Source organism: Rutilus rutilus (assembly GCF_951802725.1).
Source record: "Rutilus rutilus genome assembly, chromosome: 8".
Lineage (NCBI taxonomy): Eukaryota > Metazoa > Chordata > Actinopteri > Cypriniformes > Leuciscidae > Rutilus > Rutilus rutilus.
Genome location: NC_140222.1, coordinates 40818681 through 40844371, shown reverse-complemented (window position 1 = coordinate 40844371; position 25691 = coordinate 40818681). Strand labels below are relative to the sequence as shown.

At 36.1% G+C, this 25691-nt stretch overlaps 1 protein-coding gene across 4 annotated transcripts in view; it reads right to left on the bottom strand.

The window, feature by feature from the left end:
- Positions 1 to 25691, bottom strand: part of armc9 (armadillo repeat containing 9) — a 53436-nt gene that overhangs the window by 14518 nt on the left and 13227 nt on the right. For 2 of the 4 annotated variants that reach the window (XM_084415754.1, XM_084415755.1), the window contains 15 exons: positions 23234 to 23269; positions 21619 to 21653; positions 20854 to 20965; positions 19664 to 19756; positions 18467 to 18557; positions 17341 to 17464; positions 15589 to 15728; positions 15355 to 15431; positions 14411 to 14485; positions 12256 to 12346; positions 11900 to 11964; positions 11624 to 11722; positions 7392 to 7501; positions 2911 to 3047; positions 1061 to 1169 (listed from right to left, as the gene is read on the bottom strand). In XM_084415754.1, coding sequence (XP_084271880.1) covers positions 1061 to 1169; positions 2911 to 3047; positions 7392 to 7501; positions 11624 to 11722; positions 11900 to 11964; positions 12256 to 12346; positions 14411 to 14485; positions 15355 to 15431; positions 15589 to 15728; positions 17341 to 17464; positions 18467 to 18557; positions 19664 to 19756; positions 20854 to 20965; positions 21619 to 21653; positions 23234 to 23269 — 1394 coding nt within the window. The remainder of the gene's footprint in view (positions 1 to 1060; positions 1170 to 2910; positions 3048 to 7391; positions 7502 to 11623; positions 11723 to 11899; positions 11965 to 12255; positions 12347 to 14410; positions 14486 to 15354; positions 15432 to 15588; positions 15729 to 17340; positions 17465 to 18466; positions 18558 to 19663; positions 19757 to 20853; positions 20966 to 21618; positions 21654 to 23233; positions 23270 to 25691) is intronic. The other 2 variants (XM_084415756.1, XM_084415757.1) reach the window with 1 other exon arrangement.

Here is a 25691-nt window from a genome sequence, read left to right as displayed (position 1 = left end):
TGCTTCTCTCATCTACACAGAAGCAGCAGTTTTCATTTTTGCAAATCATACATAATTACAAGGAAAAATATTACCACACGAGGGAAATCATTGTGGTGTCCATGAAGATGTGAATAAATAGGCATAAATCTAGCTTACACATATACCCAAATTATTATACGCCTGTTTAACCGAAGCTAATTTGGGTGGGTTTCTCCATCCCCAATGTCACTTCTCTGTGTTTTACAGCCCTGACGAGAACGTCGGTCTCCTCGGCTGTGAACCGCTCCTGGCAAATCCGCCGTTATAATATCAACGGCCATGGAACAAGCGCACCTGCTCTTAAAGGGAATGTGAGATGACGCTCTGATTGGTTTATTTCACGTTACGCCCAAACCACACCTATGAATAATGAAGCTACTTCAGACCAACCCATTTTAGATTTGCGTCGGGCGCAAGAGTCATTTATCCCGCCGGTATAATAGCAACAGCGCCCAAGACCCGTCCACAAAGGTACTTGCGTTTCGCGCTTGATACTTGCGTTTCAGATCGTTAAAACAGGGCCCGTAGAGTGTCTTAAAAATAAATAAGACGATGAATATTTCCGCTCATACTCTTGATTGGCAGTTTTGTTGGGTGAGAGTGTAATAATATCTTTACACAAGAGAATGTGGTGCACGTGTGTTCAAAGGCTCATTACACGCACAGGTCTCCAGGAGTCAGGTTGGACAGGGATTTGGGAAGAAAGGTACCTGAATAAGCCCTTTGTTTAGCAGTTGTTGGATTCTCATGACAAACTCTGTCCTGTGGCAATGCAGACTCAAGGTTCGATGCCTCGCTCCCACCCCAAATTCCTTCGGTCTCTCTCTAGCTCGCTGCCTTCCAGAGCTGAGTTACAGCCTGTGACATGCTTGATAACACTGGATCCTGTGGACCTTTACATTTTAGATGTGCCATGCCACAGTGAGCATGGAATGTCGCACCCGGATCCTCAAACCTCTTGTTAATGTAAAACTGCTGTGGAAGATCCCAAGATGAGTAGTGTTGGGCTAAAAATACGCTGAACGGGCAGCAAACCCACCTGTAGGATTGGCCGTTGGTGTTGTTCTGGCCTGGTGGAGGCACACGTCTCTCCGGGGATCCCGCGAGCCCCGATTCCACAGAGGAACGCCAGCATTCGGAATCAGAGGCTGTTTGGAGAAAGACAAGAAGACGTCACACACACACCTCACATGCGGCTGACATCATTAACACACACGCGCCACAGTGAAGGACTTGAGAGCTGTTCACTTTCACAGGGAAATGCAAAGTGGTCTAGGAGAGATGTGCTATATGGTTGCTGTTCGCAAGGAAATTGAACAGGAATTGCTGCTAAGAGAGAAAAAGTCAGTGAGAGATAAATGAAACAGGTGTCCCATATTTTTGATGACACAACCGCTACTAAGACAAATGCTAAAAAAAACTAAAAAGCAATGAGAGGAAATTAATTTCGACCAATTTTTGATAGAAACGATGAAAAGCTGTGGTTTTTTTTAACATAACTGTATGATATTTTTGGTGTTTGTAGCTGCAAACAGCTTTGAACATGGCTCATCCAATCAGATTGTAGAACCAGAACCATTCATTTTATGGTGCTTTCCAAATATTGGGTACACATTGACATCAGACGACTTTTTTTAAAAGCAAGGAACAAATCCCATATGTTGACCAAGTTCAAGCATTTAACCACGTTACTTAAGTTATCAAGCATTCAACTCTGTTACCAAAGTTATCAAAATTATTAAACATTTAACTGTAATGACCAAACTTTGGTAACTTTGAATGTTTCGTCAACCGTTTCCAAAGTAATTAAACTTTCAACCCTGTTGAAACTTTATATAAACTTATTACTTCAACAGTTAATTCAACTCTGTTACCAAAGTTATCAAAATTATTAAACATTTAACTGTAATGACCAAACTTTGGTAACTTTGAATGTTTCGTCAACCGTTTCCAAAGTAATTAAACTTTCAACCCTGTTGAAACTTTATATAAACTTATTACTTCAACAGTTAATTCAACTCTGTTACCAAAGTTATCATAAGTTACCAAACACTCAACCCTGTTTTCAAAATGATTAAAGATGATCAAATACCCAACCCTGATACTAAAGCTATCAATTTTCTTTAATTTATTTGAATTGCAAATTTAACAACTACTAAGATTCAAAACTATTATATAGTTAAGGCTAAATTGATATCTTAATGTAAATGTTAAATCAACAAATCTGTTATCAGTTTGAGCATTTGTGCTAATATTATTTGATCTTTTTAAACGTATAAATCATTCACTTTTTAATGTTCTTCTTCTTCTTACTACTATAAATCATTTACGATTTATTGTTAATAATTTTACCAATTACATTTTTTTTTTCTGTTAACAATTACAATCACCCAAATCAATGATTTAAACTCTATTTAGACGGTCCAAACAAGGAACAGGGTTGAAAAAATTGCAAACCTGATACGAAAATAATTAAACACAACACCTCCTCGAGTGGATAAACAACATTTTCGACCTACATACCTTGATTCACTATTAATGTTTCAGAGGGAACAATTAAAAGAAAATGACAGCCCTTGCACGAATGAACTCCATTATATCTGGCTTTGTCTGAGCATTCTCAGGCGAACCCTCGCCTGCAGCCACTGAAAGCCACATCAAAGAGATCTCCACAAGCTGTGCATTTGGAACGCGTCCATGAAAAACTGAATCATGGAAATGAAACGTTGAATATTTATTAAAGATGGAACTGTGATCTCATCTTTCTGAAGGGTTGCAAAACAATGATTTTTTTATTTTTCTGAGATAAAAGATAATTTTTATTCCGAGAAAAAAACAAAAATAAATAAAATAGCACAAGAGCACACATGTAATATATGCCACACGTACCCAGTGTTTGGTGCATGGACTCAGCAGTGCTGGGCCGACTGCCGGTGCGAGTAGGGGGGCGGGAACTGAAGCGAGAGTGGGCGGGGCTTCCTTCACTTCTCAATCGGGTAACGGGGTACACTCCGTCCCCACCAGCTCTGCATAGGCAAACACACACACACACACACACACACATGAAGACCTCCAGTGCAAAAGCCTCTAAAAGCCACCTATGTCAAAAATGAGATAATAATATAGTATACGTTCATCAAATACATTCACTTCAAACTCACTAAATCACAGCCTCAGCCCATTCAGAAATGTCGGTAATTAGGTAGAAACCTATACATAGGAGTCTGATAAAAATGTCAATTAAAGAAAAACATTAGACGGACTTAGAGGCTTAGAGACATTAGCATGTCCAACATGCCAGTGTAAATGAGTAGTCTAATAAGATTGTGCAGATAAAAATTCAGTTCCTATTTTGACGATAGGCAAAAAAATAAAAAAATAATTGTTGTAATTTAACTGATGCAAAACTGAAAATGCTGACAAAGTAAATTTGATTACTGTTCAGTCCAACAATATGATTGTCACAGACGTTTGGAATTTGAGATGCTTCAAAAATTGTATTTAAAAATTATACACTACCAGTCAAAAGTTTTCAGATCGGTAAGATTTGTAATGTTTTTAAAAGAAGTCTCTTCTGCTCACCAAGTCTACATTTATTTAATACAAAAAAAAAAAAAAAAAAACAAAGTAAAAAAAAAAAAAAAACATTGCAAATAAATGCTTTCCATAAATCCATAAATCCTGAAAAAAAATAGCACACAACTGTTGTCAACATTGAAAATAATAATGAATGTTTTTTGAGCATCAAATCAGCATATTAGAATGATTCCTGAAGGATCATGTGACTCTGAAGACTGGAGTAATGATGCTGAAAATACAGCTTTAATCACAGGAATAAATTATATTTTAAAATATATTCAAATAGAAAACCGTTATTTTACATTGTCATAATATTTAACAATATTACTGTTTTTTTTTTCTTCTTTTAAAATCTTACCGATCCAAAACTTTTGACTGGTAGTGTACAGTAGGTTAATATTAATGTTTATACTATGCATTGTTTCCATATATTGGTGCTTATTAATTAACAGAATTAAATATACTGGCGGTGCAAAGTTTGGAATAATTACGATATTTTAATGTTTTTGAAAGAAGTCTCTTCTGCTCACCAAAGCTGAACTGATTTGATCAAAAATACAGTAAAAACAGTGATATTGTGAAATGTTATTAAAATTTAAATAACTGTTTTATATTTGGAATATATTTTAAAATTGTATTTATTCCTGTTATGTCAAAGTTGTATTTTTAGCATCATTACTCGAGTCTTAAGTGTCACATGATCCTTCAGAAATCATTATAAACTTGGTCTACTCCAAACGTCCTTCGGGGAGATGGTAGTAAATATAATATACAATATATTGTAATATATATAAATATTATCTTAAAAAAAAAAAAAAAAAAAACTCGCTCTGATAAATTCTAGCCTGATAAAGGGCATAAATACAATGTTGTTTTCTTTCATTCACATTTTTCAAAACGGCAAGGTCAAAACATTGACAGTCACGCAACCAATTGTCCGGGATTGTTCCCATCACTGTTCCATATGCTTCATTCAGTACAAACAATGAGGATATATCCAACTGAGGATGAAGTCTTGCATATCCTGCTTGCACATTAACACGTTATTTGACTTGAGGGCAGAACTATTGACTTCTCCCTTACTGGCAACAAGGCCATGGGGGAGAGCATAGACACATTTGCACTTCAGCGGAGAGCGATGTTTGAGGTATTCTGTTTAATTAAACACCTCCAATGACAACACTTTAATTGGTAAAAGAGAAAAATACCTTTTTGTGGTTACTGTACCAACAAGGAAGCGCAGTACACATAAACTTATTAAAGTAACACGACATGTACAAGAACCATATCTGGGCGTGCGTTAAAATTTCACACATAATTCAAGAGTTTGTAAAATTCATTAGATTTGTGATGGACAGAGGAAGATTTCTGAATGATCCAAATATGTGAAATACTTCATTAAAAAAAAAAAAAATAGGTTGACTTAACAGTTTCCTTATACAGGTGCTGGTCATAAAATTAGAATATCATCAAAATTCAAGAATTCAACTTAACAGGTGAAACTAATATATTATATAGACTCATTACATGCAAAGTGAGATATTTCAAGCCTTTATTTGTTATAATTTTGATGATTATGGCTTACAGCTTCCCAGAAAATTAGAATATTACATGAAATCACACAGCAATTACACAGTGATACCATGGTCATTGAACCAGGTTTTGGTTCTTTTGGCAGTGTGGGCAGGTGCAAATCCTGCTGGGAAATGAAGTCAGCATCTCCATAATGCTTGTCTGCTGAAGGAAGCATGAAGTGCTCTGAACATGTCCTGGTAGACGGCTGCGTTGAGTGGACGGCACAGTGGACCAACACCAGCCGATGACCAGCACAGACTGTGGAAACTTCACACTGGACTTCAAGCATCTTGGATTGTGTGCCTCTCCATTCTTCCTCCAGACTCTGGGACCTTGGTTTCCAAATCAGATGCAAAATTTGCTCTCATCAGAAAAGAGGACTTTGGTCCACTGTGCTTTATTAAATCCAGAGTCAACGCAGCCGTCTACCAGTACATTTCCAGAGCACTTCATGCTTCCTTCATTTTCCAGCAGGATTTGCACCTGTCCACACTGCCAAAATAACCAAAACCTGGTTCAATGACCATGGTATCACTGTATAATTACTGTGTGATTTCATGTAATATTCTACTTTTCTGGGATTTCTGGGAAGCTGTAAGCCATAATCATCAAAATTATAACAAATAAAGGCTTGAAATATCTCACTTTGCATGTAATGAGTCTATATAATATATTAGTTTCACCTGTTAAGTTGAATTCTTCAAATAAATCTACTTTTCGATGATATTCTAATTTTATGACCAGCACCTGTAAGTCTTCATTTGGTGTGAATCTATAACATAATTCCAATGTGTTAACCAATGTGAAATTCCTTTTAAGTAGTGGTAGACTAATTTTATAGATCCAAGATGGCATTAAAGTCGCAAAGTTGTGTACTTGTGTTACTGACTCAAGGCCTGTTCATACCAACACGAATGTTCGGCACAAAAATGCTGTTATATTTTGCGTAAAAAAAAAATCAGAATCCAAATTCACTCTCTGACTGTACTAGGTGGCGCTTATAGAAAGCTATATCTTATATCGTAAATCTTATTAATTGGCCAATTTTCTATGCTGTGCTACAGAAAACAAATCAGAACTACTTTTTTTTTAAAGCAAGAAACAAATCCCATATGTTGACCACATTTGTCAAGTTCAAGTATCCAACCCTGTTTTCAAAGTTATCAAAACGATTAAAAATTCAACTCTGTTACCAAAATGATTAAAATGACCAAACTTGAATGTATGATCGTCAACCCTGTTTCCAAAGTTATCAAAACGATTAAAAATTCAACTCTGTTACCAAAATTATTAAAATGACCAAACCTTAATGTATGATCGTCAACCGTTTTCAAAGTTATCAAAACGATAAAAAATTCAACTCTGTTACCAAAATTATTAAAATGACCAAACTTGAATGTATGATCGTAAACTCTGTTTTCAAAGTTATCAAAACGATAAAAAATTCAACTCTGTTACCAAAATTATTAAAATGACCAAACCTGAATGTATGATCGTCAACCCTGTTTCCAAAGTTATCAAAACGATTAAAAATTCAACTCTGTTACCAAAATTATTAAAATGACCAAACCTGAATGTATGATCGTCAACCCTGTTTCCAAAGTTATCAAAACGATTAAAAATTCAACTCTGTTACCAAAATTATTAAAATGACCAAACCTTAATGTATGATCGTCAACCCTGTTTTCAAAGTTATCAAAACGACAAAAAATTCAACTCTGTTACCAAAATTATTAAAATGACCAAACCTGAATGTATGATCGTCAACCCTGTTTCCAAAGTTATTAAACATTCAACCCTGTTAGAAACGTTATTAAATAGTTACTTCAACCTTGTTACCAAATGTAGTAACATGATCACTCTGTTACCAAAGCTATCATAAGTGATCAAACATTCAACCGCGACCAAAGTAATCAAAAACGATCAAATTCTCAGTCCTGTTTTCAAAATTAGCAAAGGAGAGCAAATACTCAACCCTGTTACTAAAGCTGATATGATACATTTTCTTTAAATTATTTGGATTACAAATTTATCAACATCTACCAACTAACACTTGGCTCCGTAACTCATTTTGTGGCATTGACGGCATGTGAATGTTTGAGTCGGTCTGAACAGACGCGTAAACAGCCGTCGATTCGAATGAATGTTTATCGCAGCGAATTTTCACACCAAATATCCGTCCTGTTATGAGCAGGCGTTCAGAATGAGGTTCTTACATGGAGTTTTTGTGAGAACTGGGCGTAACCGGCCGCTGGAGGGGCTCGTCTGTGCTGTGAGACGATGGAGGGTAGGATCTTCTCTTCATCTTCACCATGTTGGTCATTATCTACAAAGCACCAGAGAGACACTTATCACTCAGAATACAGCTGACACATCTCAAATTAATCACAAAACCACAGTTTCTCAATGAATAATGTACATCTTCCTATCAATGGATTATGAAAGTGACAGAAGGGGAACAAATACTATGTTTACACTGCCTGGCTGATATATATCAGTCTACAACTAGATGCATCCGAGACGCATGATAATACCAGGATTAGGGCCAGTTCATAACAAGAATGACAACTATAAAGATAACTATATTAGAATCCACACCATCAGACGATAACGCTGTTTACTGTAAATGCGCGCTACATTTATGCTCGAGTTCTTTAACGCGGTGTGGATTCTGATTGGCAGTAATTGTTTTAATTGTTAAAAAAAATAAAAAATAAAATCGTACTGAAAGCAATTAACACTGTCGTTATAGCTGTGACGTGGACATTACTATTCTCATAAAATTCGAACGATTATTAAACTTTATAGTTATCGTCCTTGGTATAAACGGGCCTTCTGATCACTTGTCACCCACTCCGGTGTTGATGTGTTTCTTATTGAAACAGGAAGTTGGGGTGGGTCATATTGAAGGTTTTGTAATCAATAGCCATTAAGGCCCCAATATACTCGGCAAAGTTCTTTTTAGTTATTCAATAGGGGTTAAAATAAGTTTGAAACGCGTGACTAGCGGTATACTGTTAGCGAACATCCTGACGCCGTCCACGCTCTTAGATGAATATGTGTGCCGCACGATTTGGAAAGCACCTGATCATAGCGATGTGGATGTTTGCACCAGCTCTGCAATTCAGCTCTCTTTGACTTTAATTACTACTATAAAGCTGCTCTCCAGTGTTCATGATTTTACTCTGAACAGGAGAAATAAACGTCACATCAAAGAAGGCGGAGCCTCAGAGTCACACCCACCTATTGCATCATCGTCACAGACCAATGGTAGTTCGAAGGCGTTTACCAGCTTTTGGAAAGTTTGCTTTGGCAAACTGTTTCGAACTTCCAAAACGCACTCCAAACGAACTAGCCTAATTTTGTCCAAAATGATGTTGCACCAGTTCATCTTTTGCGTTGGCTACCGTGTATATGTTGATTTCCTAAAAGAGTTTGCGGATTTTCAACGTCGATAAAGCACTGATTGAAATCAGAGATTTTAACATTCACGTACATAATAAAAATGATGCGTTAGGGGCTGTGTTTACAGATTTACTTAACTACTTTGGGGTCAAGCAAAACGTCACAACTCATCGTTTTAATCAAACACTAGATTTAATTATATTGCGTGGAACCAATCCTACTGATAAAGATATTCAACCGCAAAGTGATGATGTTACTGATCACTACCTTGTAACGTGCATACTGTGTACTGCTGATTTTTGTCATATTGCGCCGCGTTATCGTCCAGGTAGAACAATTCTCCCAAATACTATCGATAGATTGACAAATAACCTGCCTGATCTGTCTCAGCTTCTCAGTGAACCCAAGCACACAAATTAGCTAGAGGAAATGACTAGCAGTTTTTGCACCATTTTCTCTAGTACATTGGAAACTGTCGCACCGATCAGATTAAAAAAGGTCAGAGAGAAAAGTAATGCACCGTGGTACAACAGTATTACTCACGCTATCAAGAGAGAAATTCTTAATCTAGAGCGCGGATGGAGACAGGCATTAAGGCATTTAGATCGTACCTATCAGACGTTGCCATTTTGTCTGTTTAAGGCCATCCTTAAAAATATTTTGGTTTGCAGTAACAGAAAAAAAAAGAAAAAAAGGGTCGGTAGGTCAGTCTATTTTTTTTTATATATAAAAAAAATAATATAAAAAAGTATATATTTTTTCATTTTTTTATAAAAAAGTCAGGGTCGGTGGGGGGGTGGGATGACATTTTTCACCTATGTCTAAGGGCTGTTTACACCAGGCCACTTCATGCGTTTTCTCAGATCGGATTGCAATCTGATTTATCAAAACGATTCCATTTACACCTGGTTACATAGGCTAAATGTGTGTTGTTTTTTTGCGGATATAAATCCGATCTTCAATTACCGCTATATGTAGATTTAATGGAGTGTACGTCACCGAAAGCAACAGTTATGACTACATTATTTTATTGATCATCAGCTAAAATTTCTGAATCAAAGCCCGCAATAAGAGAAAGCGGAAACAGCCCTGGTAAGATCATTTCGTTTCTTTACATTTAATGATGATGATTGTGTGTTAAGCGTCAGCGACTTACTTTCACTTTGATTTGCGATAGTTTGCACGTTGATGCTCAGCTTCTCATCTGCGGCAATGCGTGTTGCAGTAGCGTCGTCATATCTGACTAAAACATGACATATAGCCTATAACACGCTCTCGCATGTTTATTTTTTAATAAACCATATTCAACAACATATAAAAATGAAATAATCTTTAGAGTAAAGCCGCAGCCATCATTACCAAGCGCGAACCATTGACAGTGAATGAAACGAAGCAAACTTAGCTTGCAGGCAGTAGTGTGACATGCGTTAACGGTTAACCAATGGTGTAAACATAATCATAGATGACGCGACACAGGTTTTTATTTAAAAGAAAGAACGTAGCTTATGTTTGTATGTAGGTCTAGGCAATTTATATTCACAATACTTAATAACTAATATTATTTTATTGCATTTGTATTAGTTGTTTGAAGAGTTAAAAAAAAAATCGGTCGGTCTTAACGCAAGTTTACAACCGGCAAGTCGGTCGGACTGAAAGGGAAAAAAATAATAATAATTGGGTCGGTACTAAATTGACAGGGTCGGTCGGGTTACGGCAAACAAGAATATTTTTAAGGATGGCCTAAACGGGGGAAAAATCTAAGTTAATGTCAGTAAATTATGGAGTGCAGCAAGGATATGTGTTAGGCCCTCTGCTATTTTCAATATATATGCTGCCACTTGGTAATATTATAAGAAACCATGAAATATATAAATGTATTATGCATTTCATCACGACTAGATGAATTCTCTAAATTATCTGAGTTGACAGAGTGTGTTAAAGATATAAAAATATTGATGACTTTTTCTTCATTTTCTTCTATTAAATTCAGCTTAGACTGAGGTATTACTTATTCGACCTGTACGCAGAATCTCTTAGAATACAATTTGCTCTTGGAAGGATGCACTGTAACTTCATCCTCTACAGTTAAAGACCTGGGCGCTATATTAGACAGCAACTTGTCTTTCGAAAATCATATTTCATATGTTACCAAAACAGCCTTCTTCCACCTCAGAAACATCGCTAAGCTCCGGAACATGTTTTCTGTTTCTGAAGCAGAAAAGTTAGTTCATGCGTTCATGACCTCTAGACTAGATTACTGTAAAGCTTTACTAGCTGGTTGTCCTGTATCCTCAATAAACAAACTCTAGTTAGTCCAAAATGCAGCTGCTAAAGTTTTTACCATGTCAAGAAAATATAATCATATAACACCAATTTTATCATCTCTACTCTGGTTACCTATTGAGTTCCTTATCAATTACAAAGTATTGCTACTGACCTATAAGGCCCTAAATGGTTAAGCTCATTTGTATTTAACTGCGCTACAATCCATCACGCTCTTTAAGATCACAAAACTCTGGGCTTCTGGTACCTAGAATATCTAAGTCCACTAAAGCAGGGAGGGCGTTTTCACATTTGGCTCCTAAACTCTGGAATAGACTTACTGATAATGTTCAGGGCTCAGACTTGCTCTTCCAGTTTAAATCTAGATTAAAGACGCATCTCTCTTTGCGTCATCAGATCAAATGCACATGATTATTTTTGCTTAATGTTATGAACAGCAGCTATGCTAATTATTTTCCATTTGCTTTTCTGTTTTATCTCGGGATGCCCATCCTGAGGTAAATAGAGAGTGTGTCAGCTCTTGTTTGGATCCAGCCTATCATGAAGACTTCAGATGCCCAACACCTGTGAAGAGAACTCCTGCGAAGACTTCAGATGAAGCAAACTCTGAAGGGATTTAATTAATGACAATTAATGATAAGTGTGGCACTTATATTTATCATTTAAGGGTCCTGACTCTTGACCAACAAGACCCTTGTGTGTGAAGTTCTTAGCCTGGATTTGGTTTCTGTCGTCATATAAATGTAGTGTGATGTTTTACCCCTAGATACTCGGTTGTGAGCAAAGACTCTCCGCTGAGCTCTTTTGGCTGAGACTGCAGGACTTCCTCTTTATCCAGGTCTGCCTCCATAACATCTTCCTGTTAACAAGATTAAAGAATTACAGACAGGTCAGGTGACTAAGCAGTAAATCATCTGAACACCGCCAATACTAATAAGATAGCATTGATAGCCTTTTCCTGTAGATTATAGGAAGTCAGAAGTCACGTAGAGCAATCATCTTTCTCAGAAGACAAGATTAAAGTGAATTACTGTACCTCATCATCATCGTCGTCATCATCCTCTTCATCGCCCGACTCAGGTTCATGCTCGGGAATGTCCGCTGTGTACGACAGAGTTATGAATGAAGGCAAATGAATCTCTAAAGTCTTCATTTATTCACCCTCATGTCGTTCTATACGGACTGAGTTTATGATGCATTTATGGTGTTTTCCGTCCTTTTTGAAGGTGATAACCCAGTCCCCGTTCACTTTATTCTCCTGAAAACGGTGGCCAGGATATTATTCAAAAAGGCACTTTCTGAAAAACGTCCCATGTGTTGAGTGGGATGAGGACAGATGTTTCGTTTTTTAAAGTGAACGTTTTTGAGGTGACCGGCTTTTTTTCGACTTACCCGAGTTAAGCAGTTTGATGATGAATTCGATTTGTCTGTTGAGTTCAGGGTTTTCTTCTTTACTGTAACAGCGTAGGGTCTCTTCCATACTCTAAACGCAACAACAAAATACTCACATTATTTGTATTCTGTGAAAGTAGCTATGGAGCACAACAGTGACCACTCACTGTTTTAGCAGCCTTGGTTCCAGCAGGACTTTCTTATTCATTTTTACCATAGACAAAGAAAAAAAAAGAAAAGAAAAGAAACCTGTTTGACAGTGACTTTTCTATGGAAGCTTGTTTCCGCCACAAAATAAAACATTTTAAAAGATAATTGCGACTTTTTATCTCACAATTGCGAGTTATAAAGTCAGAATTCTGACTTTTTTTCTTGCAATTGCGACTTTATATCACGCAATTCTGACTTTATATCTCCCAATTGGGACTATTTCTCAGATTTGCGACTTTTTAACACATAATTGCGAGTTTATATCTCGCAATTCTGACATCTTTTCTCAGAATTGTGAGATATAAACTCACAATTGTGAGATATAAAGTCCAATTCTAAGGAAATTTTTTTTTTTTTTTTTTTTACCTCAGAATAGTTTATATCTCACAATTCTGACTTTATAACACGCAATTGCGACTTTATATCGTGCAATTCTGACTTTATATCTCCCAATTGCGACTATTTCTCAGATTTGCGACTTTATATCTCGCAATTCTGACTTTATATCTCACAATTCTGCCTTTATATCTCACAATTCTGACTTTATATCTCGCAATTCTGACTTTATACCTCGCAATTCTGACTTTATACCTCGCAATTCTGACTTTATATCTCGCAATTCTGACTTTATACCTCGCAATTCTGACTTTATATCTCGCAATTCTGACTTTATACCTTGCAATTCTGACTTTATACCTTGCAATTCTGACTTTATACCTTGCAATTCTGACTTTATACCTCGCAATTCTGACTTTATACCTCGCAATTCTGACTTTATACCTCGCAATTCTGACTTTATATCTCGCAATTCTGACTTTATATCTCGCAATTCTGACTTTATATCTCGCAATTCTGACTTTATACCTCGCAATTCTGACTTTATACCTCGCAATTCTGACTTTATACCTCGCAATTCTGACTTTATATCTCGCAATTCTGACTTTATACCTCGCAATTCTGACTTTATACCTCGCAATTCTGACTTTATATCTCGCAATTCTGACTTTATACCTCGCAATTCTGACTTTATACCTCGCAATTCTGACTTTATACCTCGCAATTCTGACTTTATACCTCGCAATTCTGACTTTATACCTCGCAATTCTGACTTTATACCTCGCAATTCTGACTTTATACCTCGCAATTCTGACTTTATACCTCGCAATTCTGACTTTATATCTCGCAATTCTGACTTTATACCTTGCAATTCTGACTTTATACCTTGCAATTCTGACTTTATATCTCGCAATTCTGACTTTATACCTCGCAATTCTGACTTTATACCTCGCAATTCTGACTTTATATCTCGCAATTCTGACTTTATATCTCGCAATTCTGACTTTATACCTTGCAATTCTGACTTTATATCTCGCAATTCTGACTTTATACCTTGCAATTCTGACTTTATACCTTGCAATTCTGACTTTATACCTCGCAATTCTGACTTTATACCTCGCAATTCTGACTTTATACCTCGCAATTCTGACTTTATATCTCGCAATTCTGACTTTATACCTCGCAATTCTGACTTTATATCTCGCAATTCTGACTTTATATCTCGCAATTCTGACTTTATACCTCGCAATTCTGACTTTATATCTCACAATTCTGACTTGATATCTCGCAATTGTGAGAAAAAAAGTCAGAATTTTGAGATAAAAAGTCGCAATTATTATTATTTATTTATTATTCAGTGGTGGAAACAAGCTTCCATACTTTTCTGATTGGTGGATTTCACTTAAGGATAATGGGTAGTGTAGTTTTTCAACAGGAATTTAACTATCAAATGCCCAAGTTTACATGGGCACACATCACTGTTTAACTTTGAAAGGTCTGAATGTTATCGCTAAAGTAATGATAATGAATGGGATTTTTATGACTCAAAGTATTGGAGTCTAGGCTATATTGCCCAGGATTTGTGAATGAACAGTGATTAAACACATACCATCTGTTTCGCTTCCTCTCGTATCTCTGGCATGGACAGGATGCTGTATAAAGCTCCATTCACGTAGTAGCGAATCTATATTTACACACAAGAAAACAAAAATGCAAAGAACATTTGAAACTTTGGCATCTCAAAAAAAAAAAAAAAAAAAGCTTGAAATGAGTTTTGTTTGAAAACACTCCTGTCTTCCGTAGAGCATAACTGAGGAATTTTGAGGCATTTTCACTAGTTTTCCTGTTTATTACTGTAAAGCTGCTTCGAAACTATTAGTATTGTATAAAACACTATGACTTTACTTATAAATTGTGCCTATTTTTTTATTTAAATGGGTGAACTGGACTGGATATTAAAGGAAAATCAATGACTTTTATTTTTATATATTACTTGATATTTTATTATTCTACTGTATTTATTACACAACGAGTCAAAAATGTTGGAAAAAAATAATAAAAGTATAGAATATATATTATATACAGTATGTTTGAACCACAGTGAATGTTGAATCAACTACAAATACAATATATTTTGTTGTAACACACGTATATATATATATATTTTATGTAACACAATATTGTTTTGTTTTTTTTGCTCAGTTTAATAGTTTATTATTAATAGTTATTCAATTAATACTATTAAGTTTCAATATTGCAATGAATTTTTGAGGCTGTTGAGCGAATTCATTTCTGAATATAATATAAAGTGTAGGCTTGAGTCTCCACTTCTAAAGTTTCAAAAAGGGAGTGAATAGTTCATGGTACACTTGCAAGACAAACTTTTTTTATTCCAAAGTTGACAAAAGCCCTCTTATTTAAGAACTGGTTGACGTAAAAAGGACTAAGCTGATTGACGCCTTCAGTTTCAGTAATCACGAAGGATGTAAGGGGAGAACAAGCACAAATAACACGCCTTGTTTGTGGATAGCGGATGAGCAATTAGCAACACACCTCATGGTTCTCATGTCCCAAGAGCTCCGTCAGCACTTTCAAGACGTGCTTGGCCTCCTCCGCACACTTTTCCTTTCCTGAAACATGATGCGCGACAGAAAGTAAATATTGATTTGCTAAAATAAGCAATGCAAATAAAAGTCTAAACAAAGGATGATTGTCAAAGGTAAACACTGGTTTATACGCATCTTGATGTCTTTGCTATGGTCATTGATTAATAACTCCTTGTGTCACCTTTAGTGCGTAGGCAGAGGTTCATGAGGAGGGAGATGGTGTATTCAAGGGTGTAGTCGGATAGACAGTCGGAGTCGTGGAGCTCTCTGACCAACCAGCCAATCAGACCATCTCTGATCATAGCAGACTGTTGCGCTCGCCTGCTCACAGCAGAACATATACACACACACTGAGCAGCTTTTAGGCTTTTAATATGATATATAATAGATAATCACATATATTTTTGTAAAGACCCCATGAAATCACTTGAAGTATTTCCTGTTGAAACCTTGATGGAAAATATCACATCAATTTGTTTATTTAAAAAAAATAGCCATTGGGTGTTTAATACGGAAGCTTGTTTCCGCCACGGAATAAAAAAAGTAGTTAAAATTGCAAGTTATAATCTTGCAAATTGCAGAAAATAAAGTTTTTATATCGCAATTCGGACTTTCATATCAGATTTCATATCTTGCAAATGACATTTTTGTTCATAACTCAGAATTGCGTGCTATAATCTCAAAATTGCGAGAAACAAGGCAGAATTGTGAGATATAAATTTGCAATTAAAAAAGGTAATTGGAACTTTTTATGTCACAATTCTGACTTTTCTCCCAATTGACCGTTTGCAAAGACCCTTTAGTTACTGTTGCTATGTCTGAGACAAGCCACGCCGCTCTCACGCCACACACCATGTTCTCACGCAGTGAACAATACATCGCGGAGCAGAGAGGACACTGACAACACACTGAGACAGGACAGGCCAGTCTCAACTTTCAAATTTGGTCATTTTTTAAAGAAATTTTAACAATAAATAACGTTTTGTGGCTCTTTAATGTGTCTGACAGATCGCTGTAGAGCCTCAGTTAAAGCTGCTCGTGAACCGATCATCTCTTCCTTCTAGTTCATTTATAGCATCAAATAAACATGAATGAACATCAGAAGGAATGTTGTTTTAACCGCGGAAAGACGTCAGTACACACCGTGTTTTAAAGTTCAAGACCACCGACGTTAATCTACTAACTCTCCTGACTGCTTTGTCGGACAAAATGGCGGATTCGGCGGATGGCGGATTATGATTGGTCAAATTGCCTGTCAATCAAACTCCCTGCCAAGGGTATCTCGCAATTTGGACTTTATACCTGGCGATGGCGAGTTTCTCGCAATTCTGACTTTTTCTCTCGCAATTAGGAGTTTATATCTCACTTTCATAACCCAATTATGACCTTTTTCTTAGAATTGTGAGATATAAACTCGCATCTGCAAGAAAAAAAGTCAGAACTGTGATATAAAAAGTCGCAATTACCTGTTTTTTTTGCGGCGGAAACAAGCTTCCAAGATTAGTTTACGTCACAGCCATGAACCTTACTTGCTAGATTGTTGCAGGTCGTATTGTTCCAGAAATGTTTTTGATTGGACAAAAACTGGAATCATTAATATTTGTTTTAAATGTTTCTTTGGTTACACCTTATTTTAATGTGTCCCCGTTAAAGTGTAATTATACAATTATTACTGAGTAACAGTAATTGACGACATGTGCTCACTATAGGGTTAGGGTTGGATAAGGGTTTTGTTTACAGTTAGTTGCATGTAATTATGCCTAGTTTATAGTGATTACTATAATAAATACATGTAATGTGTAACAAGTTTTACCGTAAATAAAAGTACGTTTTAAACTTTGCACTTTAAACTTTTTAAAAGTGAGAAACAACTGAAAACATATTATAACAGTCTATTTGCTTTATTACCATTTATATTAACAGAGTGACACACCTGAGGCTGAGTTTCTGCAGTGCCGCAAGCACGTTTTCTCGAGTTACAGACTCTTTCTCTTCAGTCTTCAGACAGTCAAACAGAATCCTCAGTAAAGAGGGTATCTGAGACAGATACATGCGCCCTGGGAGTGCAACAAGGCATAAGACCACAATAAACACGTTTCAGAACTAAAGACAGAGGTGTATATACAATTTATACAATTGCCATTGCAAATATGTTGAACCAAAACTTTTGAGAATTGACAACCAGAAATGAATTTAAATTTTACTTTAATCTGTTTGGGCCAGGGCCAAAAAATGTACTGCAAGGAAAAAAGATAAATGTTTTACTGTCAATAGTGATATCCATCAACACAAGAATGTAGAGTAGCGATCAGAGCAACGCATCTGCGTGACTGACTTCTAGCATGTGATTCTCAATTATGTGCATTCCTACATTTAGCCTGTGGAAATTTGACCAAACAACAGTAAATGTGACCATACCTTAAAAGGGTATTCTCAAAATGGGCTTTCAATAAAACTTGGCTGCCTATGCGGTAGATTGGCGAAACAAAAAACTGAAATCGTGCTACATGACTAGAGAAACCAGAAAAACAGTCTTCCCTTTTGGCAAATAGGTAATAGACACCCAAAATGCACTGGGCATGTTGTTGTCCAAGACCACTCCTATTGGATACGCTTGACCAGAGTAGAATACCGGCTTGCTTGAATAGGAAATACTTCTAAGCAAACTTTTAGTCACAATAATGTTAATGAATGTTTTCATATTTTTAAACATAACGCAGTTTATTTTCAGTGATAAACCTACTTTTACAATAAGTGTTCTGTTAATAATCTGTCAAATCAACTGTCTGTGGGTGGGGATACAAACATGAGGAAGTATAATCTGTAGTCAAGCGTCTAGAACGAGTAAAACAAACAAAAAAAAGGCGGAAAAAAGGTGCAGATTCAGGGGCAGATTTTTGATTCTAGCCCAAACCGTTCTGGAGGTACATCACAACTTTGCTTATTATAGTGCCACCTAGAGCGATGGAGGGATGTGTGTGTGTGTTTATGATTGGTGTGTCCTTGTTTGCTTAACTGCTTTAAGGAACAAAAAGAGAAAAAAAATAGTTTTCACTTACCATCACACAATGAGGCAAAGGCATTGATGAGTCTTGCCATATACTGTCTGACAATCTCATTTTTGGATTTTATTAGATGAAGAACAGTTTTCTGCAAAGTACACAATATGATTATGTAAAAAGTTACTCTTGGTACAATGTGTTGTCTGCAAAGGACAATTTCATGTAGTCTGGAGACCGAAAGACAGCTGACTAGACTGTCCCACAAGGAAACTTGATGACATTGACTGGAAATTAATCAAGTCACGTAAACTGCTGAAACCGGATCATCCACATTTATCATAAATACCTGAGATGACACATTTGAGAAGAGTTTGAAATGTCAGTTTCATAACTGTCCTCATCGTGAACTTCCAAATGCAATTTGAATACATTGGAATGATATAAAAGGGGTCGATTAAAAGGGGTCTATTTTAACTGATTTTGCATACTATCCAGGGATGCACCGATATGAACATTTTGGCCGATACCGATAACCGATTATTCTTTATATTCGAAAGCCGATAACCGATATATTGGCCGATAAATCTAAATCCAAATTATTATATAATTTTTGAGAGCCTGAATACAAAAACAAAAGTCTCACCCTTAAAATCCATGTCCCAAGCACACAATTATAATGTTCTCATTGTAATTTTATGTTGCCTATATGACAGACTTGCGTTGCACTTAACTATATTTTCCTTTTTGAAGTGATTCCAATCATATTTCAAGTACTTAAAAAACATCATGTTGAACAGTGCGCATCTGAAGTGTCTCCACTGAAGGAAATAATACATTATTTATCGGCTTTAATATATCTGCCTAGTTTTCTTATTGGGCCGATAACGATAACATTAAAAATGAACATTTATCGGCCGATACCGATTTTTGGTGGCCGATATATCGTGCATCCCTAATACTATCCTAAAATATAGTCCATATAGAGAATGTGCTAAAAAAAAAAAAATGATGTGGAACTGTGTTTATTTATAGTAACACTGATAAGCATAAAAAATGTTTTGCGTATTTGCACTGAGGCAGCATACAGGAGATTAAGTGTTGGAAACAATGTGTCAAAATAGCTAAATACATGATATCAGCGCCCCCAATAAATTATGTTATTTTAAATATTATCTTAGAATTGCTAAATTATCCAACATGCAGTTTTCCATACAATACACAAAAATGGCAAATGACAAGGAGTTTGTTAAGTACCTGTTCGGCACTGTACCGCTCCAGAAGATCATTGCTGATGAAGGCCTGTAGAATTGTGTCTCTTTGCTCACCGTGAAGAGATCGAGTCAACCTCTGCCGACCAATGGAAAATGACAAGAAAATTGGCATGTGATGCGAATGCATATTCCATAGGACAGAAAATACCTCAAAGAAACAACAAAATATCCCTTACAAAACTAAACTAACCCTTAAGTTTAACGGATTTACATTTGCAATTTGGCCACGTACACACTGCAGTGGTTCTTAGCATGTTTCTATGCGATTGCTAGCCTGGCTAACGTCAGACCTCGTCTCATTGGAACCACATGTTCATTTTCTCGTATCTGAGGCGTGGTTTACGAATGCCCAGAGCCGTTTACTGGGCGCTACGAATGTCTATCAAATGCGCCTGTACGTATCTCATAGCCAATCGTTTCAATTATACCAGATGACGTATGTAGAGCGACAGAAATTCGACGAGGAAGAAGACGATGGGTCAGAGATGTGTACACGATGGCGTTCAGCGACTAAACTACTTAGAACACTATCTAAGGCTGCATCGAAAGGTAACTTCGCGTCTGCTGCCATGTTGGATCCATAGATATAAACAAACTGCTTCGGTGTGTCGCATAGACGTCGTCATCGTCTTGCTGTTCCCTCCCCGTTCTGTGATTGGTTCCCTTTTTGAGGGGAAAATCTGGTCCATGGTGTCCAGGCTGCCTAGCAGCGTGAATAAAATCGCACGGCAGCATGGGGAAACCCAGGCTATGCGATTGCTCAGGTATTTTCAGCGGATGTCAAAAGACCCCACTCCGAAATCATTTTCTTGGGTTTGAGCAATACTAACAGTGATCCTTGATTTAGAAAACACCTCTAACTGTAGTAATTCTGATGTTGTGGCAGAAACTATGGGATACATCAGGACCGATTATGGTTGGGTAACGTTGGAATTTTAACGATTCTGATTCTTATCGATTCCTAATTTCAATTCCAATAAGGTAAAAAAAAAAAAACTTAAGATATAATTCATATTTATTCTAAGTCTTATTGCAAAACAAGAGTCTTGAATGGTTTAAAATGCACACAAAGGAATCGATAAGAGGAATTGAAATGGTCATTTTTTAACGTATCTGATTCCCAACCCTGCGATCCCGCCAGCAAAAGTGTTGATGTTTTTTGTTCTGAGTTACCCAGCGCAAAGCTTGAAGCAGCAAAGCCTTCAGTCGGTCTGATCCGTTCACGAGGTCTTTCTTCAGCTTTTCGTAGTCAAGCGAAGGCAGCAACGGCACGTCTTTGGGCCTCCTGCGAGCAGGAAGTAAAAAGATGACAAATCGGCACATGAGATCTTGCTCTTCAGGTTACTGCTGGAAATTCTATGGTGTAAAAAAACAGTAGATCATGTTTCCAAGGTCTGGTTAGATTGCATTTACAAAATTACATTTAAATGACTTGGAAAGTACAAGATGCCAAAGTTAATAAGCTAGTTGAGATAATATTTTAATCAATTTTTAAACATTTAAAGAATGAGTGTCTGTAAAGACTGCAATTATTTTATCGACAGCTGTAGATATTGACATATCAAATATTTATAATATAATATAATACAGCTAAATATGTGTATATATACACCGTAATAATATTTATACTTGCTTCGGGTCAATGAAAATGATTTAATTCTGGGAAGAAAATATAGTCTTTTTTATATTCCACATAACATTTTTCCCTCAAACAATGTAAATGGGTCTTAATACTTGGAAAAACTAATATTTAAAAAACGGGGCCATACAAACAGATCACCATATTTAGGGGTCTGGCATAAAAAAGAAAAAAAAGTGGGAAAACCGCTGATCTACATCAAGTTATCAAATGTTTAGCAGATAGACCCTCGATTACTCCCGAAACCACTTTCCACCAATCTTTTTATCAATCTCAAAGTAAAAAAAACAACAACTTACTGAGGTGCGACAGATGCCCTCAGCAGTGAGGATGCCTAAATCAAGAAGAAAAAATTATAATTTGTTGATACATCGGCATGCAAATAAAAACAAAATGCCTGTGTGTGTGTGTGTGTGTTAGTGAACTTTTCGCTAGTTATTCTAGCTCAACGTGAGTATTCCGTAATAAACTAGCATGCGTTTTACAACAGTTGCGACCGCATGCAGTACGGGGGTGTTACGAGTACATGCAATGAATGACCTGAAACAAATAAATGACCTGGTTCGCAAAGCTGGAAGGTTTTAGGACGGGGCGTTAGTGAAAGGAATTCCCCAAGATCATTATAGCGCTGCACCTGCAGGATCTAATTTCCAACAGAGCAAATTCTGGCATCTTAAGGATGCAATTAGACTCTTTCCCATGGGGGAGGGATACACCGAAACCCAGGAGAAGGTGGATCGGGTGAGCGTTATTTGGGGGAATAAGGATTGATATCTAAGATATTCAGATTCATGAGGCATGAGGACCTTTCCCTGCCAAATGTAAACATCCTTCTCAGAAGGGCTGTTCTTATTATGCAAGTTTGACTTCAAACTGGTTTGAGGAGAACATTCCGGATAGTCAAAGTTATTCATGCGAACATTCCTAAGTTTGGCAAATCTTGAAGTGTTTGCTTAGGATGTTTGCGAGTCGGTCTGCGTATGTGGATTTCACAATGAGGGTTTGCACATAATGAGCCTATCCTGGTTGAAGGAGGTCTCTTTTGCTCACCGAGGCTGCATTTATTTGTTAGAAATACAGTATAATCAGTGACATTGTGAAATATTAACACAATTTAAAATAACTAATCGAATATGCTAAAATGTAAATGTCAAAGCTGAATTTGCAGCATCAATACTCCAGTCTTCAGTGTCACATGGTCCTTCAGAAATCATTTTAATATGCTGATTTGATGCTCAAGAAACATTTACTACCATCAATGTTGCTTAATATTTGATCAATGCCACGCACCAGGCATATTGTGTCATTATAAGAATCACAATTTTTTCTATATAATATATATAAATTATTGTTATTGTTATTTCTCTTGTTTTCATAGAATGTTGAATTAAGTCGGCATATTACTTATTTTTGGTGTATTTATTTTTTCCTCCTTCCTCCTTCAACACAATCCGGTGACTCATGTTTCTGAAGCACAACACCTGGCACTGTTAACAAGCATAGGCGAGCATGAGATTTGTTTATCTGATGCCTGGAAGTCAGAGATTATATCAAAAGGGAAAAGGAAATATTTTTCATGATGTGACCTGCAATATATAGCACTGTCGTCAACTCTGGGGAACTAGAGACAAATAAGTGAAACAAAAATACTAAGCAGTCTTCAAAGCATTCAGCATTATGTGCTTCCTTTGAGATTCAGCAACAATGTACATGCCTGTTGGACAAAGTGGATCATTCTTAGACTGAACAAGAACGTATGTCCCATGACACTAAGGCGGTCTTTAATGGGAACTAGATGAACTAGAAGGCTTTGGGACGAAATACAAAGGAGGAAGAAGACAGGCAGGGCTAATGGTTACGCAGGCAAGACCAGGACGGGCAGGAAGTACGACGATTAAACACTCAGCAACTTACATATCCATCATCATAAGGGCTCATAGAGTAATATCCCTTCATGAACAGATGGTCAGACACACACAAACAAACACAGGAAGAAATGAGTGAGGACACACTAGCTCCAAAAGCAAGTCAAATATCAAACATCTCAGGGAATGTCAGATTATCCAACCGATGTGCGATCCTTAAGAGGCTCTGAATGTGAAAAATGTCAGGTTTTCAATAGTACAAATACTCATCACATACGTTATGTAACACTTTAGTTGCGTTACGTTAATAAATCATGAAAAAAAAAAAAAAAAAAAAACAGACCCATAAAAGCAATACATTAAAAAAAGCTCCAATTAGTGTATCTTTAAAGTTGTCACATTAGTAAACTTTCAGTGAAATTTCCCAATGGTAATTCATTACTGTAATAATATGAAAAAGATTGTTTTTAAATGAGCATTAATTAAAGTGACAAACACTACAACAATCTATAACTGTAATTTTTTTATTCACATTACGGTAATGAGAATTCGATTTCCATGCATTACGGTAATGACAATTTATGTGCTTAATTGTTTCGAAAATAGTCACAATGTAAAAGTCATAATAGTTTTAGAATAAGCTTATTTTAGTTACAATATTTTTTTTATTATATATTTATTTTGATTTTGGGGTAATACACCAAATATGAATCGCACTGTCTGAACACACTAGTGAAATTTCATTTGCGAATCTGTGCGTGGAAATCTTTCATTTGGATTACTATTGAAATGACTGGATTTCGTCTGCGAAAATTCACCGAACAGCGGTAAATGTGAACACAGAACGTGCTTTTTATTAAAAAAAAATATTTTTTTATTTAAATGTAAGAAACGGGGAAGTGGAATGAATAATAATGAAAGGTACATCTTTTAGAACACCATGTCAAGGAAAATATGAAAAATCATTTTGCACTTAAAATTAAGCTTATTTTAGGATTACTATGATTTTTTGCAATTGTTAATCATTATATTTATGATAATCAAGCACATTTTCTTTCAAATTGGTCATTACTGTAATGCATAAAAACCTATTCTCATTGCTGTAATGTGATGACAAAAATTACAAATTACATATTCTGGTAGTGTTCGCCACATTCATTTATGCTGATTTCTCACCATTGAAAAAATATAAAATATCAAACATTTCTGGATGCATTATGGTAATGAGAATGGATTTTATTTTTTTACACAAAAGACGTGAGGCACAACGGTCAAACACATTTGTCTAGTGCATGTTTACATAAAAACGATGGAAAAGCATGAGGGGGGGGGGGGGGGGATATCACATATAAAAATAAAAATAAACTAGTTATGTGTGTAAATTCATAACTGTGGTGATTGAGTGAGTATGTCATGACGGACATGATTTAAAATTTCTCGGTTTATGTGCTCTCAACAAAATTGTATTTTGCATTTGTAACTACTTTCATGACAATAAAGCATTTTTAGTTGTCCCGTCCAATTCTTATTAACGAAAAAAAAAAAAAACATTACCATAATGCATCCAGACATTTTATTTTTGAGACTGTTTTGTATTCTCAGTGTTGATTCATTACTGTATGGGAAATAATATTTTTATTTTAAATTAAAGTGGCTAATAATACCACAATCACATATTCAAAATTTGCATTACGGTAATGAAAATTAAATTTTTATGCATTACGGTAATGACAATTTTTAAGGGAAATATGTGCTTAAATATCATGAATATAATCTCACCATGCAAAAGTCATAATAGTTCCAGAATTAGCTGATTTTGGGTACAGTATGATTTATTATACCTTTATTTTGAATTTGGGGTGAATTTAAGTCATTAAAGGAGTAGTTCACTTTAAAATGAAAATTAGCCCATGATTTACTCACCCTCATATGTCTTTCGGAGTTATATTAATAAACACCCTGACGCTTCCTAGCTTTATAATTGCAGTGAATTGCAACCAACAGATTGAAGCTCAAAAAAGTGCATCTATCCATGATAAAAGTGCATCTATCCATCATAAAAGTGCTTCTATCCATCATAAAAGTGCATCTATCCATGATAAAAGTGCATCTATCCATCAGTGCATCTATCCATCATAAAAGTGCATCTATCCATCATACAAGTGCATCTATCCATCATAAAAGTGCATCTATCCATGATAAAAGTGCATCTATCCATCATAAATTGATAAAGGCCTTCTGAAGCAAAAGATGAGTTTGTGTAAGAAAAATATTCATATTTAACACGTTACAAAGTAAAATTTTAGCTTCCGGCCAAACGTAGTCTACTTACAAATAAAGAGCAACTTACGCAACTTGTGATGTCAGAAGTAGCATAGTGCATCATGGCGTAGTGTAAATATCAGCAGTACGTCGCATTACTCGCATAAGTTTTGCTTTACACTTAGGGCAAAGTTTTAAATATGAATATTTTTCTTAAACAAACTCATCGTTTTGCTTCAGAAGGC